Source organism: Trachinotus anak, unplaced genomic scaffold (assembly GCF_046630095.1).
Source record: "Trachinotus anak isolate AG129_WGS33_773 ecotype Australia unplaced genomic scaffold, CSIRO_AGI_Tana_v1 ptg000012l, whole genome shotgun sequence".
NCBI classification, from domain to species: domain Eukaryota; kingdom Metazoa; phylum Chordata; class Actinopteri; order Carangiformes; family Carangidae; genus Trachinotus; species Trachinotus anak.
This window is the reverse complement of record NW_027273863.1, coordinates 15,200,791-15,217,077: the sequence shown is the minus strand read 5'-3', so window position 1 is coordinate 15,217,077 and position 16,287 is coordinate 15,200,791. Positions and strand designations below refer to the sequence as shown.

General features: G+C 41.0%; 2 protein-coding genes across 4 annotated transcripts in view; both read left to right on the top strand.

Annotated features, from left to right (window-relative positions):
* Positions 1–12,088, top strand: part of LOC139628536 (adenylate cyclase type 1-like) — a 38,168-nt gene extending 26,080 nt beyond the window's left edge. Inside the window, exons 9-23 of one of the 3 annotated variants that reach the window (XM_071490274.1) lie at positions 2,487–2,684; positions 2,786–2,883; positions 3,033–3,117; positions 3,673–3,762; positions 3,910–4,172; positions 5,002–5,128; positions 5,608–5,724; positions 5,873–6,019; positions 6,128–6,226; positions 6,327–6,441; positions 6,555–6,679; positions 7,272–10,878; positions 10,975–11,295; positions 11,385–11,474; positions 11,585–12,088. In XM_071490274.1, the coding sequence (XP_071346375.1) occupies positions 2,487–2,684; positions 2,786–2,883; positions 3,033–3,117; positions 3,673–3,762; positions 3,910–4,172; positions 5,002–5,128; positions 5,608–5,724; positions 5,873–6,019; positions 6,128–6,226; positions 6,327–6,441; positions 6,555–6,679; positions 7,272–7,694 (1,887 nt within the window). In that variant the 3' untranslated portion in view covers positions 7,695–10,878; positions 10,975–11,295; positions 11,385–11,474; positions 11,585–12,088. Of the gene's footprint in view, positions 1–2,486; positions 2,685–2,785; positions 2,884–3,032; positions 3,118–3,672; positions 3,763–3,909; positions 4,173–5,001; positions 5,129–5,607; positions 5,770–5,872; positions 6,020–6,127; positions 6,227–6,326; positions 6,442–6,554; positions 6,680–7,271; positions 10,879–10,974; positions 11,296–11,384; positions 11,475–11,584 lie in introns of those variants that run through there. The other 2 variants (XM_071490273.1, XM_071490275.1) reach the window with 2 other exon arrangements.
* A 1,920-nt stretch (positions 12,089–14,008) lies between these two features.
* LOC139628538 (insulin-like growth factor-binding protein 1) lies at positions 14,009–16,219 on the top strand. The gene is made up of 4 exons (XM_071490281.1): positions 14,009–14,440; positions 14,601–14,743; positions 14,918–15,046; positions 15,149–16,219. Exons 1-4 carry the CDS (start codon positions 14,095–14,097, stop codon positions 15,272–15,274), a joined length of 744 nt encoding a protein of 247 aa, XP_071346382.1. The 5' UTR covers positions 14,009–14,094; the 3' UTR covers positions 15,275–16,219.
* Positions 16,220–16,287: the final 68 nt, after the last annotated feature.

Sequence of the window (16,287 nt, the reverse complement as noted above, 5' to 3'; positions counted from 1 at the left end):
TTTTATTTATTCTATATTCTTAGAGGCTTTGGCTTCAAGTCATGTTAGAGTATTTCAGTGAGCTTAACCTCAGGGCTCTGACTCTGCCTTTCCACATTGCAAATTTTTATTAGCTTAAGACGCGAGCTTAAGCTCCACAGAACACTGTTCCAACCGAGAAGGGTTGTGGAACATCATAGGCATCTTTGGCAAACATTCGAGGAGCAATAATGTGTTGTCCTGGTTTTCTCCCTGGTTCAGTGGCTTTTTTAATGTGAGCTCATGGACAGACAGTAGATATTAGCATTTGCAAGAAAAGCTCCTGTGTCCATAGCTGTTATGCCTATGTGCTTTGTCAGCTCATTAAACACTGTATATTTTCACAGTACAGCCATCTTAAATGTGTTTTTGCATGTTATGTGTTATATAAGATCTTGTTTATCTATGTGTTATGAATTAGCGGAAATAGCTAACCACTGTTTAGCAGAAAACAATTCAGGATTCCCAGTCAAAAGGCTTCGAAAAACATGTTCTTGCAACTGTCAGTAAATAAATGTATGGCTTTCACAGGATGTGTACTACATCATAAGAAGGTAGGGAGTGATGGTGAGGTGTGTTCAGAGTGCACGATCCTATCAGCTATAATGACCTCAGCATGTTGCTCCTGCCAGAGACCAACATACCATGACCCTCGCAACACTGGCAATCTGGCTAAATGTCAAAGAGCTTATTTAACCTTGTGTGCCTGGAAAGAAATCCTGTGGCCTGGCATCTGTACAATTCTTGCACCAGCTGTTTTAATCCAGATTTGCGGTTGTGTGTACGTCTGTGTGTATGTTCGTGTGTGTGTGTGTGTGCTATGTATTTGTTACATTGTAGGGACATAAAACTGGTTCACACCTTTGCTTAATTTTGATCAATTATATGAGAGTTAAGACTAAGTTTAGGGTTGTGGCAGTGAAGGTCAGGACAAACATCTGAGAATTGATTTATATCAAATTAATGTCCTCACAGGTATAGTAATACAGTGTGTGTGTGTGTGTGTGTGTGTGTGTGTGTGTGTGTGTGTGTATGTGTGCACACGCAATTTTGGATAACTCCAGAGGGTGTTACATGTATGTGAAGAGCTGTTTGCTGAAATTTTTAACATTTAATTTAGCATCATCTTCCCGCTTTTATTATGTTGCCCTCAGTTGCTGCATCCAGTAGATCTTTCCCTCACACCACATGTTTGTGTCTCCACTTATACCTGCATTACCAGTAATGACAACATCCTCACAGCATAGACAGAAGGCAGATTAGTATGAAACAGACAAATGGAGAAAAGCGAAAGGGGTGACAGGTTAAGTCATGCATACACCTTCCACTGAATGGCAATTTCACATTCAGACCACACACTCTTCAGCTGTGTGAAATGACATATGTATTCAAGGCACGACTGGGGAGCAATATGAGGGACAGGGGATGAATGAATAGGATTTTTGGTGCAGCAGACATGTCTGCATGATGTGTCCTGTGCTACATTTTGCACAATATAGGACGTAAGGAGAAGTCAGTATCTGCAGGCCACTGTGCTACTGCCTTATGAATAACACAAGACGAGAACATGAGGGAGTCACAGAGAAATAATAGATGGAAATGGGGAGAAAGAGAAGGAAGAAAGACTGAATGGAAGGAGGGAAGGGGAAGGAGAAAAAGAGAAGGAAGTAAGGAAGAAAAGATGAAGCAGGGAAGTGAAGGAGGAGGTAAAGATGAACAGGCAGAAGCAAGAAAGGAAATAAGGAATGAAGGAGGAATAGAAGGAGGGAAGGTAGTGAAGACGAATTTACAGAAGGAGGGAAGGTGGTAATAAAGAAAGTTAATGAAGGAAAGAAGGGAGGAAGAAAAGAAGAATATATAGAACCGGAGGAAGAGTTTCCTGAAGCAGGGAAGGAAAAAATGGAGTTAGAAAGAAGGAAGAACATATTGAAGCAGAGAAAGAAAGCAGGGAATAAGGAAGAAGAGACAGAAAGAGGGACGGAAGAGAGGAAAGAAAAGGAAGAAATCTAGAAGTCAGTGGGCTGTACATGTTCATGTCATGCCATGAACTCATGAACACTCTGGTGATCCCTGCTCACCCTGTGCCTCCCTACTGTGCCACTTAGCTACACAATTCATCCAGCATGCTCAAGATACATGTACCCACACCGACCTACACACACACACACACACACACTGTATACACACAAACATCTATACTGCCATGTTAAATCTCTTTGCTCCAGTGCCCACTGTTTTGTAAAACTGCTCACTTTGGCTGCTGAAGACACAGCGGGGTGCATTCAGTAATGAAGTTAAGTGTGAGGACGATGTCCTACTTTGAAAGTATAATCAGCTGCTTGTGTTTATTGTTGATGCTTATTCACCCTTGTTCCTAATATGATAATACTCCAGTAGTGCAGAGAACAAAGTGCGCTGCATGGCAGCCTATTTATCACACTGCTGTTTTTCATCTTTCATCCCACCAGCGGAGGGCCATGAGGACGGCTCCACAGAAGCTGAGGAATCGTTCCAACGCCAACCAGGCTAACCTGATCCAGAGCAGCCCCAGAACCCGGGTCAACCGCTACATCGGTCGGCTGATCGAGGCCCGCCAGACTGAGTCAGACACGGCAGACCTCAACGTCCTCACACTCATGTATAAGTGCTCTGAGCGCGAACAGAGGGTGAGGGGCTTTAGGCACTGCAGACTTGTTTTGGATGAGGCCTCTGAATGAACGCTGTTGCGTAATGTTTTGTTACTCACACTTATCTGGTCATCACATAGTACCACCAGGTTCCTGATGAGTACTTCACCAGCGCGGTGGTCCTCTCTCTGATCCTAGCTGCCTTGTTTGGCCTTGTCTATCTTCTCATCATACCACAGTATGTACAGCTGGTCCTATTGTTGTCCCTTCCTCTCACAGTTGCTTTTTCTCTCTCTTCTTACCTCTTTAATTGACTCTTTCAGTTACAGAGATCTTTGACTTTATAACTAACCCCGCCATCTTCCTCTCTCCTCTTTTTCCACTCAGGGGCACACTGATACTAGTCCTTCTCGTCTTCTGCATCTGTTTCCTAGTAGCTTGTATCATGTACCTGCATATCACTAGAGTACAGGTAAATAAAGATGCACTCTTATCCTCACTTTACCTGAGAGAAGGTCATTCTTTTATGATTCACTTTTTATCCCTGCATCCACTTTTACTACTGACGGAGCTGGCAAGTTAAACTTTATTCATTTTATGTTTTTGCTGACGTATTTTATAAAGCCTTGTAATAACAATTCAGTATTCAGTGTCTTCAAGATTACTTTCTTAGCCCCTGTATGGTATTTAAACGCAGATGGCTGGTGTATTAATTTCAGCTTTTGTTGAGGCTGATGGTCGTCCTTAAAGCTCCTGACCACGAGTTTGAAAGTTTTTTTCTTTATCGGTTCATGTTCTCGCTCTCTTTTTATCTCTGTTCTTTACTCACCTCACTTCCCTCATGCTGCCACTTTCTGTCTGCACATCAGCTTGATTTCAAGCCTTTTTTCCTCATGCTGTTCCTTGTATGAACACAATAATAAAAGCAATATATATCTACAATATGAATGTTATTTTTAAAATATAATTTAGTGTTCCTCATGCTGTCTGTCACCTTTATCTTTATTTCCTTGTCTTTGTCTCTCAGTGTTTTCCAGGGTGCCTGACCATTCAGATTCGCACTGCTCTCTGTATTCTCATAGTGCTCTTAATCTACGCTGTGGCCCAGGCCTGTGTGGTAAGTGGTAAAAATGTCATCTGCCACCTTACTGGCCAACCAGTGAGAAAAATGTTGCATGTTTTGAGCTGTACTTGTTGTTCCTTTTTGGTTTATTAATATCCTACCATCTATAAGCTCATGTATCCCCCTGTTTGTCTCTGATAGGTGGGCTGTATGCCCTGGTTGTGGAGCATTGCCAACACAAACAGCTCCATCGTCATCATTGATTTGGACAGCGGAGCCAACCACACCATGGCGGAGCTGCCTTGTGATGGTGCCCGCTACGCCTTTCTTTCCTGTGTGGTGGGCACCCTCACCCTGGCGCTTTTCCTGCGGGTGTCCTGGCTGCCGAAGATGGCGCTAATGCTCCTTCTGGGGGTGCTGTATGTCACCGTGTTGGAGCTCAGCGGCTTCCGCAAGACTGCAGGGTGAGGTTCACAACGCAACATGACCACGCACACCAGACGCACACATAATCAGGCAAACAACTTGTGCTTGTTTGCACTTCTTTTATTTCTGTCATTTCCTGAAGTGACATGGCAACAATGCCCACATCCCATCAGAGCTCAGAGTGAGGTCCGGTTGTCATCGTGCATCATTCAAGGATCAGAGGCAGTGATTGGCTGTGAATGTGAAGCAGCGGGTTTAGTGTTTGTTTGATGCACTGAAGCAGCAGAAAACCAGGAGTTTAAAAGAGCGTTTACAGTACATGTGCTGAGATGTACGTATGTGTGTGTGTGTGGAGGAGTCTTTGCTTGTCTTCAGCCCACACACTCTTTCATTTTCCACTCTTTGAAGCAGCACATGTGCTCATTAGTTCCAAATCAGAAGCCTGAAAGGACAATGTGGGCTGGATGATGGGAGCGCATTAGCTGTTTCAACCCAGTACTGAGGGGCCTGGCCAATTTTGTCAGAGCCCAGATCATAAACGTGCCCCTGAAAAATGATTATGTTGAATTTGCTAAGGTTATTAGGATAAAAGATCTCTTTTTTTAAAAGCTAATATTGATCAAATACAGCTAATGCAACAGCAAATGATATGATATTGTATGGTCCAGCACATTTAAGCCTTTCATAATTCATAAGTTTAATTTAATGTTTTCATGTTGGCCCTTAGAAATCATTGTTTTCATAATTTCACAAGTAAAGTTTTACTCACGATTGCTCTTGACACTGTGGGGGGTCCATTCCACCCGCCTGTGTAGTCTTCTGTGTGGTCCAGTCCAGTGCTGACTTGTGTGTCGGTCTCTTCCACAGTGGGGGGTCCTTCCACATCCGGGGCTACGAGCCCATCCTGTCTTTGTTGCTCTTTGTCAGTGCCCTGGCCCTCCACTCCAGGCAACTTGACCTCAAACTACGCCTGGACTTTCTATGGGCTGTGCAGGTCAGGAAGCGTGTGTCTCTATGTGTCCATGTATTTGAGAGAGGGGCAGAGAGGGTAGACACAGAGGTATACCGTAGAAATGCTTTCATTACAGCTATGGTATATATAACTATTGGGCTATGTTGGGAGGATTTGTATTTATAGGCTACCAGCTGTCTGTTCTTTGGCAAAAACAAGGGTAAGAAGCTTGTTTTTGCTTGGTCTCATTTGGCATCAAAAGTGTGAAAAATGACTGTTTTGCATAGTGGGCCTAAAGTGTTGAGGCAAAAGCTGATTTTTAAGCTCTTTAACCCTTTACCTAGCATTATTGATTGAGTAAAGTACCCAAGTGTATTGATAGTCCAACTATGACACAGACATTAGTGCATGTTGTGGGGCTCGTAAGGTTTTTTACTGACCCCGTGTGGTGAAAATGTGGAACAAGCCACAGTTCTCATGGCGGCCTCTGTATATTTCTCTGTGTGTTTATGTGGTCTCAGGCGGAGGAGGAAAGAGATGGCATGGAGAAAGTCAAGCTGGACAACAGGAGGATTCTCTTCAACCTTTTGCCCGCACACGTGGCTCAACACTTCCTTATGTCGAACCCCAGGAACATGGTGAGCCTCGCTAATAGACAGGCAGGCAGACAGACAGAAAAACAGGTAGATAAAAAGGCAGAAAACAACAACAACAAAAAAGAACATTAGAAAACATAATTGGACATATGTTATGCTTCTACACTGTATTCTTTGTTTTTCCCATTAGGATCTGTATTATCAGTCCTATGCACAAGTAGGTGTCCTGTTTGCCTCCATCCCAAACTTCAATGATTTCTACATCGAGCTGGACGGGAACAACATGGGAGTGGAGTGCCTCAGACTCCTGAATGAGATCATTGCTGACTTTGATGAGGTAAAATGCTGTTTTCTTTCTTTTGTCAACTTTGAACATACCCCTCTGGTACATTCAGTTTGGTTTACACTGAAGCTTTGTGTGTTAATTTGAATGTATGTTCTGCAGCTCATGGATAAGGAGTGCTACAAAGACATAGAGAAAATCAAAACCATTGGCAGTACATACATGGCAGCTGTGGGCCTCGTCCCCACCATTGGTACCAAGGTGGCATGTCATTTTGTTTCCGTTTGCATGTGTTAATGGATGTAGTACATTGTAATGAAGAGGATAGATAATAACTGCTTAATGTGCTTCCACTCTTTAGGCCAAAAAATCTGTTTACGACCATCTTAGCACAATAGCAGACTACGCCATTGAGATGTTTGACGTTTTGGATGAAATCAACTATCAGTCATATAATGAGTTTGTCCTGAGAGTGGGTACGTGTATTAGACAAATTAAAAAAATTACAAATTAAATCAAAATGCAACTATGAGAATCTTCAGTTTGACTTTGTCTTGTGCTTGTTTAACATTTCTATGCATTTGTACAGGTATCAATGTTGGTCCAGTGGTTGCAGGGGTGATTGGGGCACGACGACCGCAGTATGACATCTGGGGGAACACAGTCAATGTGGCCAGTCGGATGGACAGCACTGGAGTACCTGGAAAGATACAGGTAACCAAAGCACCTTAAATTACAATATTCATGCAAATGTTTTTGTTTTTTTTTTCAATTATAAGGGAAGTTTGGTTTTTACAGAGCAGAAAAACATAACAAAAAACAAAAAACAACACAAAAAATACAAATTAAATTACATCAAATTGAATTGAATTAAAGTAAATTAAATAAATTTTAATTTCAAGAGAAAGCCCAGATTTTGTGATTTTTGCTTTGTACACTCAAGAACTGACTATTTCAAAGAAGTCTGCTTACTTCTCAGTCAGTTGACCAGTAGACCAGAACCCTACTGGCTTTTTCACCAAGACGCCCTTTAACAAGGGTTAAAAGCTCCTCTTTGCTTTTTCATTAGTAGCAATTGCTGCTGATTTTCTACTGTATTTAATGCTTTGTAAGATGTTGCAGTCACTCAGAAGCATGATATGAAGTTTTAAAACATATTGAATAATATGAATATTTAGAAACGTATATAATTGAAATTTGAACTTTAGATACAATAAATACACGCAAAGTAAGTACAGAGCTGGAGTCAGGACATAGTTAGCCTGACTTGACATAAAAACTGTACTTCCCTTTCTCTGTTATTCAGGTGACTGAAGAGGTCTATCGCCTACTGAATACCAACTATGACCTGGTGTGCCGTGGCAAAGTCAGCGTTAAGGGTAAAGGTGAGATGCTGACCTACTTCCTGGAAGGGAAAGTTCAGGGCGTGGGCACTGTGACCACTTCTTCAGTCATGCGTTCCGCCAGCTTGGCTCGTCGGATCCACTCCTGTGGGAAGACCAGCGTCCCGACCAATCTGGGCAGCGTCTCCTCTGCCGCCAGCCTGACTGCCCATGCCAGCATGGGCAGCAACATTCAGATGAACACTGCCAACAGCAGCAACAGCCAAGCAACATGCCTGCCCTCATCCTGCGTGCCCGCAGTGGGTGAGGAGGACGAGGAGGAGGACGTAGAGGGGACAGAGATTGATATTGAGGCTGTGGCAGCTGTTGCAGACATAGCAGTGTAGGGGAAAAGACAGGACTATAAACCTGTCTGAAAAAAGGAAAGAAAATCCTGGTTGGAGGCCTACAGAAGACAGGGCTGTCCAGGTATTTCCTATAAATCCTGAGCTACTGGCAAAACCCAGAATATGCTCATTCAGGATATGAACTTCCGGAGAAATGACAGGGTGATATGGACAATCATACTCGTTTTGAGGTACTGTGTGCCACTGTTGGATGACAAACAGGGAGTGAAGAGGAACAATACCCGGAATCTCAAATCCTCTTTTAACATCTCTATACCAGATTATTAGATTTGTTGGTGTTCCTGGGTTCCCTCAGATCCAGGTATTATAATGTGCATCTTCATTTTATATGTATTACATATTCCATGTGCAAGGGATATGTGCATTGATATCCAGAAAAAGACTGATCATGCTATTGCTTTTGCACTGTCTTTCTGATTATGCCAAGGATACATTGCATTATTTACAGTGTAAAATGGTGTTGTTTCTTTTTTTTTAGTGTATGTAAGCATGCATGTGTGTACTTGTGTGTGTGTGTATGCATGTGTGGTTAATTCTGAATTGTAATGAAACAGCACAAAAAACAGTTGTTTTTTTTTTTGTTTGTTTTTTTACACTTGGAGCTCACTGGGTGAAATAGGCTTTTTCTGAGACATATTTACAGTTAATATTGCATGACTTTTTAAGAGTTGACAGCCATAGTAACTACTGTTGAAAGAAACCAAAGTATTGAGCTTTCCATAGACCTTTAGTTTTACTGCTTATATTGCCTCACCGTGCAAGAGAAAAGAAAGGATGTGGCAGCGGGTTGGATATATTTGGTACGCTTCTCTTTCAGACGTCATCGGTAGACTTAAAGTGTCTTTTCTGAACCCAAAATAAGGTTTCCTGAATGTCCTTACACTGTCCTGATTCACAGTGGTTTAATGTAATGTGACATGTGATAAGTATACACACAGACAGTGGTGGCTGTGAGACTAAGGAGGCAGTAAAGATCAACGAAAGGAGCAGAGGAAGGTGGGTAAAAAGCAGTTCTACTTGTTCGATGTGTGCCGGAAACTAATTAATGCCAAAACTGGACCAGTCACAAAGTATTAATGACAAATAAATCACTTAGAGGACCAGTACACATCTATATATGGTGTGAGCACACATGTAGATATCTAAGAGGGACAAGGAAAGCATTTGTCCACACAGAGGAGAGCACATCCATGACTTAAGCACATACAACAAGCACACAACCTCCACAAATGCACAGCCTAGTCCTTTACTCACGGCCTCTGCAAATGATACATGTACAGTCATGTATTTTCTCAGCGCAGTGTCTGGCTGTCGTCTTTCAGGCATACGTTCCTGTACCCCAGATTTTTTTCGCTATATTGAAGCTACATTTTGGGTTTTCCTCAGAAACTATGAGCTTTAGCTTGTCTCTCAGATACAGTCTCAGAAATGTGAGGCGCTTCAGATGTCTTCGGATGTCATCTTTATCAGCGCATCAAACTTTTACTTGATCTGCAAAAGTGTAAATACATAATGTTTCAAGTCTTTTGCCTTACTCAATATGCTTACAGTGATTGCAACCTGCCTTTTTAGATATATTCACTTTGATATGCAGATCATACTTTTTGTAAATAGCCAAAAGCTGTAAACTATGTTGTATCTTGTACAGTGTAAAGTTGGGTTATTGAATATTTTGTAATAAAGACAATATTGGTGTATAAAATATCCCAAGAGTATGGCTATGAGTGTTAATAAAAATGTAAACATTTTTAGCTATCAAGTAGTGGATGGGGGTTTTGTGGAGGATTGTCGCTGGGAGTGTGAATAAGGTTCTTTTTTGTTGGTTTTCAAACCCATTTTTAACTGAAACACAATATTTACACCTTGCCCCCCCTGCACTGCAAATGATCGGCAGGTAATAAATATAACTTTTTATCAGCAGTTTTCCCTGTTAATTCCACTCTATCAAATTTCATTTCTCAAACCTTAGTTTATGGCTCTTAAAATAACAGTTTTCACTCTACACAGCAAAATATGTCAGACAATGACAGATTTATTATATCTAGTGATGTACGACCACAGCTCATAGCCAGATGAACGTCACCATGTCACAAACACTGAGCTGGGGCCAAAGTTGTTTTCCCAGCTCTCACGTAGAGTTTGTCTGGGGTTCATTTAGTGTAACAGATGTGTCAACAAATGCCCGGGTCAACCATTTTCAGTACGGTATAATGTGGGAATTGTTTTTGCTTTGGAATAAAACAGAACAAATACTGGTTAGTTATTAATAATTTACCGTGCATAGTAATGTGAATGTGTCCGAAAGAAATTAACTTAAAAAAAAGCAGTTGTTGTTATCACCATCATGGTCAAACCCCCTGACTCCAAACTAGGGTTGACATTAAGCAATGAAGGGAATCCAAGGTAAATGATGGTTCACAAACAACACTCCCCCTGGTGTCATCAGGGCTAAAAAGGGTCATGATGAGTAAATTAGGTCGGGGCATTTACATCAGGGTGGATTTTAACAACCAAAGGGAAAAAAAACCCAATTTAAAGCATCCTGGAAAAAACTGTGGAATTTGGTGCAAATTTTGGGAAACCAGAGACAAAGACTGTTTTCTGAATTTTGTTTGTTGGATTAAATTTGTGAGCAAACGTTGATTCCCTGAGGAATTTTAATCCAAGTATTTGAAAAATGTCATAATGCATCTTCATCTGACCTGCTGTGCACTGACTTACACATTACATAGGTTAAACCAATTATTTGAAATTAATTTACCAGTGGAAGTGTACCAAATGAGCACTTTGTCATTTTTTTCTATAATCAGTACCAGTTTGCATATTTCTTTACAGGATTTCTTTGGGGAAAAAAAATATAGAAAAATTATAGAGAAGTACAGACCCTCAAAGGGGTGCTCCTGTGATTTTGTATTGTTCTTCCATAAAGTTTTTAAAAATGTGCAAAACAAAGCAGCTGCTATTGTGGAACCTTTGGGTCAGATTACACTGCTTTCATTTCCCCTTGTCAAAAAAAAAAAAAAAATCACCACCTGTCATCAGACAGCAATTAAGCCTCCACACCTGATGTGAATAATCAGCTCATGAAAAGCTGCAGGATCTTTCCATTTTTTTTTTTAGAAAAGTTCAGTCATTCAGCTAAATGGAGATTCAGCAGCAAAATGTAAGTTTTAATCCCCTGTTATTTAATTTTATATGAAACATGTCACAATTCTGTCTATACTTAACATAATAACATGAGTATAAAATGATGGAACAGAAACTGGAGCCCATCCAGGAAGAGTCCGAGCAAGAAGATGAAGTTAGAGGAATCAAAACAGGAGACAGTGAGGAGTATCCTGAGATGCTTCAGACTCAAGTGGGTGTGGACACAGAGGAGGTAATGGCAGAAGAAGAAGATGATGAAGAAGAAGAAGCTCTGCTGAGGGTTCTCAGACCCAGGCGACTGTCCCGTTCTTCCAGCCAGAAGAGTTTTGTTCAGATGCAACCTACTAACAATCACCAGGAAGAAAAGCAGGATTTCTCTGGGGATTTCAGTGATGAGGCTACAACACCTGAATGGCCAAAGTTGAGAATAAAGGTGAGCAGTAAGCATTTTTACATTTTAGACTCAAATGAAATATTTAACGCACACAACTCAGATGCTCAAAAATTCTCTGTTGTTTTGAGTTCTCCAAGATCAGATGGCCAAAAGCCACACCACCTAAACCATCAGTGGAGAGTACAAAGACGAAAAGCATCAAGAAGTCATCACTGGATGTGAGTGTTTATTTTAAACATAGATGATTGAACCCTTTTTAAAAAGGGTATGGATTATAATTTTTTTTTTTTTTTTTTTTTTTTTTTTTCCCCACAAAAATATTTCCAAGGAGAAGCCGTTTCCACAGTGGCTGGTAGACCTGATGATCAACATCGAAGAGGCAACAACACACCAACTGGTGGTTGAGTAACACTCTTCATCACAAGGTGAACAAGGAACATGCCGGGCACATCAAGCATTGACCTTGTTATTGAATACTGAATGTAGAAAAAAACACATTCCATAATAAGAGTTGGCACTGCCAGATGGGGAAGTCCATGTGCAATGTTCAGTCACTTTCTTTTTTTTTTTTCCATTATCAGTAAAAAAAACAAGTACATTAGGAACAACAAGAATATAATAAGGCATATACGTATGTTTCAATGAAGTTCACTGCATGATATTATTTGTTTCATTCCTGTCAACATATCTTAGTAGTTAGTTTTTTTTGTATGATTTTATTTTATCTATTATCTTTATTTCACTTTTTGTGTGTGTGTGTGTGTGTGTGTGTGTGTGTGTGTGTGTGTGTGTGTGTGTGTGTGTGTGTGTGTGTGTGTGTGCGCGCGCGCGCGCGCCCGCTCCCCATACATCAGACATGCAGCACATGTAACTAATAAACAAGTATAGTCCTTTTTCTCTGTCTGTCAAGATGGAAACATCAACCAAAAAAGACCTGAGGCTGCTCTTGTCAGCTTCAACCTGAACCTATTTCTAAGTCAGTGTCTTTTGATTTAAATGCTCATGTAAAATGATCGTTGAGAGGCCAGTGCGCTTTCTCTCTCGGCAAGTGCTGTCAAACACGTTGCCAGTTGTGTATTTAACTTTCACAGAGCAATAGGGAAGAGGTTATTTTTTTTATTGGAAGCAGCTTGTCTTTAACATTTGATATGTTGCCAGTCAGATTATGTGTTTTATTTCAATTAGATTCAGTTTTCACAAACTACATTGGTGGGGGGGGGGGGTTTAATATTCAAGAAGTGAACACATTAAACCTATTTTGGGAGAACCTGTTCATGTCTCATGCTTGAGCAAAAAATATTTACTTAAGCATTTCATTCAGTCCCAGTCCAATAGTTTTCCATAAAAACCTCTTTTGGTTGAAGTATCCACATCCTTTACTTAAGTAAAAGGAGGAATACAACAAGGTAAAAATACATTACAAGTAAAAATCCTGCATTACGTTGTTGACTGAAGTGAAAGTACAACTGTATTTACAAAAGTGTAAGAACTAAAAGTTTTCATTATACAGAAAAATATATGGTTATGTTATACAGATCATTATATTACTGAATTATTTTTTTATATGCTGATTTATGTACTGTTTGTAACATTGCATTAAAGTTGCATGAAAAGTTATGCTGTCGTGTGTGTGTGTGTGTGTGTGTGTGTGTACAAAGAGTAATATATGCTCTCCAGATGTAGTGAAGTAGAAGAATGAGTATTCAAGTAGAATACTGTATATACTGTATTTCATTGTGTGGTAAGACCAAATCCTCACCACCAACAGCATCCAGGGCCTTGACTGACCCTGCAATAATCATCTCTGTCTCATCAGTGTATACATGCTTGGGTTTATGGGAACTTATGCTGTAATAATAATTATAAAAAATACTTTATTGAATCCTGATCGCTTTATTGGTCTCTGTTGGTTGAAGCATTATTACAGTGGGAGATTTCTTTGTTGTTCAGTTTGTTAGATTTCAAGTTAGCGGGGTTAGATAACAGAACTTCTCTGTTCAATTAAACAAAGATCTTACAAAATGAAAATCCTGGAGTCATATAGAGTCTACAGCGTTAGTAGTGTTGGTGTGTATATCGCATATAGAGTGTGCCGAGGTATTTGGCATTTGCCTTAGATAGTTATGTTAAATACTACACCAAGGAAACAACCTGTTACTACCATCTTTCTTCAGACAAACATGTTGTGATTCTAGCAGAGCAATCCATAATGTTAGGGTTATGCAATGTTAGAGGCGAATGAGCTTGTTTTTCTGTCTCCCTGATAAGAGGAACCTTCACCAAAGACACTACAGGGACAAATAGGGTTTTAGTGTCAAAACAGTGTCAAAGCACAATATCAGTCAGCGTTACTTAACAAAATAAGTGTTTGACAGCAGTAATCACAGTGAGTTTTCGTAATCACCATTCATTATCTGGTAACCTATAACTCCTTGGATTATCTAGGATTCCTTATTGTGGATGTTGTTATTCACTGCTTTATTGATACATTTCTTCAAAAAGCGGTATTCATGTTTTCATAACCCCAAATGTAAAGACAGAGATCAGTAATTTGGACGTCCAAAAACAGGGTTGTTTTGATGTCGCTTTATGTTCAAAAGTCAATATTGACAACAGACCTTGTGAACCTGGATCTACGTACGTCAAGCAGGGTCATCCACCGTTTACAGCAGCTTTGTCAAAACTATTTTATATCTGTGGTCACTGTGTCAAACATTAACTTGTCTGGAGGCCAGATCTCCACATAAATACTGCTGGTTTGCAGAAATCACTTGAGAAGGAAAACTACAGAGGCAAGTCCAAAAGGAAGAACATACAGTATTTATCTGAACACTGGAGATGCCTGGATTACACGAGAGGCTTACATTTGTGGCAGGAGCGGCTCTGGCTGTCTTAGTCATGGTGCGGTCATCCCCAGTGGTGGGACCGGAGCCTATCCACTGTGCCCCCTGCACTCAGGAGAAACGGAACAACTGTCCTGCCGTCCCAGCAGAGTGCAGGCAGGTGCTGAGGGAGCCTGGCTGCGGCTGCTGCATGGCCTGCGCTCTGGAGAGAGGGGCATCCTGTGGAGTCCACACAGCCCACTGTGGTGAGGGTCTCCGCTGCGCTCCCAGGCCTGGTGAGGCCAGACCTCTCCACGCTTTGACCAGGGGGCAGGGGGTCTGCACTGAAGACGTGGGCCAAGGTAATCTAAGTTTGTCAAGGTTTACCTATGTCTTCACTGTTAATGTTTCCTCACGTCATGGTTATAAAATGCTTCACTTTGAGCTAGAAAGCAGGAAATCTTACACAACAGGATACATTTCAAACATACTGGTAAACAAACATTTATTTTACTTCTACAGAGGAAACTGAGGGAGTCCCCGACCACAGCTCCCTGCACCACTTGCTGGGTCTCAACCTTCCCTTTGACCACCAAGACACTGCTGAGGGCCACGAGAGCATCAAGGCCAAGGCCAACGCTATCCGCAACAAGCTGGTACAACAGGTGAGGAGAAAACATGAAGTCATGAAAGTGATTCGACAAAGTAAACCTTCCTTCCACAAGAGGGAGCTCTTGGTTTTGAGGGACCATGGTTCCAGAGAGATAACTGTGAATATAATGTTAACATATTAATGTGTGGGTGTTGTTCTCACTGTTTGTCTTTTTTTTTCTGCACAGGGACCCTGTCACATTGAACTGCACACGGCACTGGACATGATAGCCAGCTCTCAGCAGAAACTAGGAGAGAAGTTCACAACTTTCTACCTCCCCAACTGTGACAAGTACGGCTTCTACAAGGCCAAGCAGGTGGGAATATTAGGATTTCACAAAGCAAATATTTGAACCTGAAACGACTGGGTGTTTTATTCATGCGGTACCCCCCCCCCCCCATCTCTGTCTCTCCTTCAGTGTGAGTCCTCTCTGGTTGGTCCACCCACTCGCTGCTGGTGTGTCTCTCCCTGGAATGGGAAGAAGATCCCAGGATCGAGTGACCTGCTCCTTGATTCAGAGTGTCATCAAGAAGTCACACACTAAGGGATGGACATGCTACCAGTCACAAAGACACACCCAGATGCATTCACAGACACATGCAGATACAAGCAAACATGTTTCTTAACTTAATATGTACATGCAACCACCTGGTGAACTGACTTCCTTTTACAAAAACACATTTATTCATTTTATTTACATGATGTATGTATCAAGACTTATTTATTCACCACTTGTATATTCTTCCTAGCATTAACCATTTGTCGTTTTTAGATTTTTTATATGTTTGCCTGTTTTTTTCAATTGTAAATAGGGCAACACTGTATACATTTGTGTTTCTGACTAAATAACTCCATTGCTCAAAACCACAGGTCCGCAGCTTTGCCAAGCCCATTTCAGAGTCTTCAGGATCAGGGTTTTTTTTTTTTCTTTTTTTTTTCATTCATTCAAAACTGGAGCTGTGCATGGCACGAAACAACACAGCCGCTCATTCATTCAACATGTTGACATTGTCTGAATGTATCTCCATTGGCGTTTCCTCAATGGGTATTGGGGGAAATACTTAAAGTGCCACAAGTATGTGCACAGTGGCCAAGCACAAACATATCAGGGCTCATCCAAGCCACTGTGAGGTTTGGGATGGGTTCTTCTGCATTTGTCTACCTCGACTAGTCTCTGCAGGTCCACAGGTTTAGCAGAGGGTTGCTGAGGGCCCTTCTCGGCTACACGTTTCTCACCTTTGTATTTGTCTAGAGGGTCACTGCGGTCTTTTTTTTCTTTTACCTATTTTAGCTTCTATTCTAGTATTTATTGTGATTCACTCACGTTTATGCTTTAGTTTGTTGTTAAGGTCATGTGCAGTGGACCATATTTTTTGGGAATGCTATTTTCCAGGAATGCTGCTATTCCATTATCAGTTTTGTTGAAACGGTGTATATAGTCTTCAAATTCTATTGATGTGCATCCAATAAATATATTATTTCATCATGATTGGGGTCATCTTTTAATGTATTTGTTTCCCATTTGGTTCATTCACATTCCAAAAAGAAAAGAAAAAT

Coding starts and splice junctions, on each gene's coding strand:
- LOC139628538 (XM_071490281.1), top strand. CDS start 14,095: ATGCCTGGATTACACGAGAGGCTTACATTTGTGGCAGGAGCGGCTCTG. Junction 14,744..14,917: donor GCAACAAGCTGGTACAACAG/GTGAGGAGAAAA, acceptor TTTTCTGCACAG/GGACCCTGTCACATTGAACT. Junction 15,047..15,148: donor GCTTCTACAAGGCCAAGCAG/GTGGGAATATTA, acceptor TCTCTCCTTCAG/TGTGAGTCCTCTCTGGTTGG.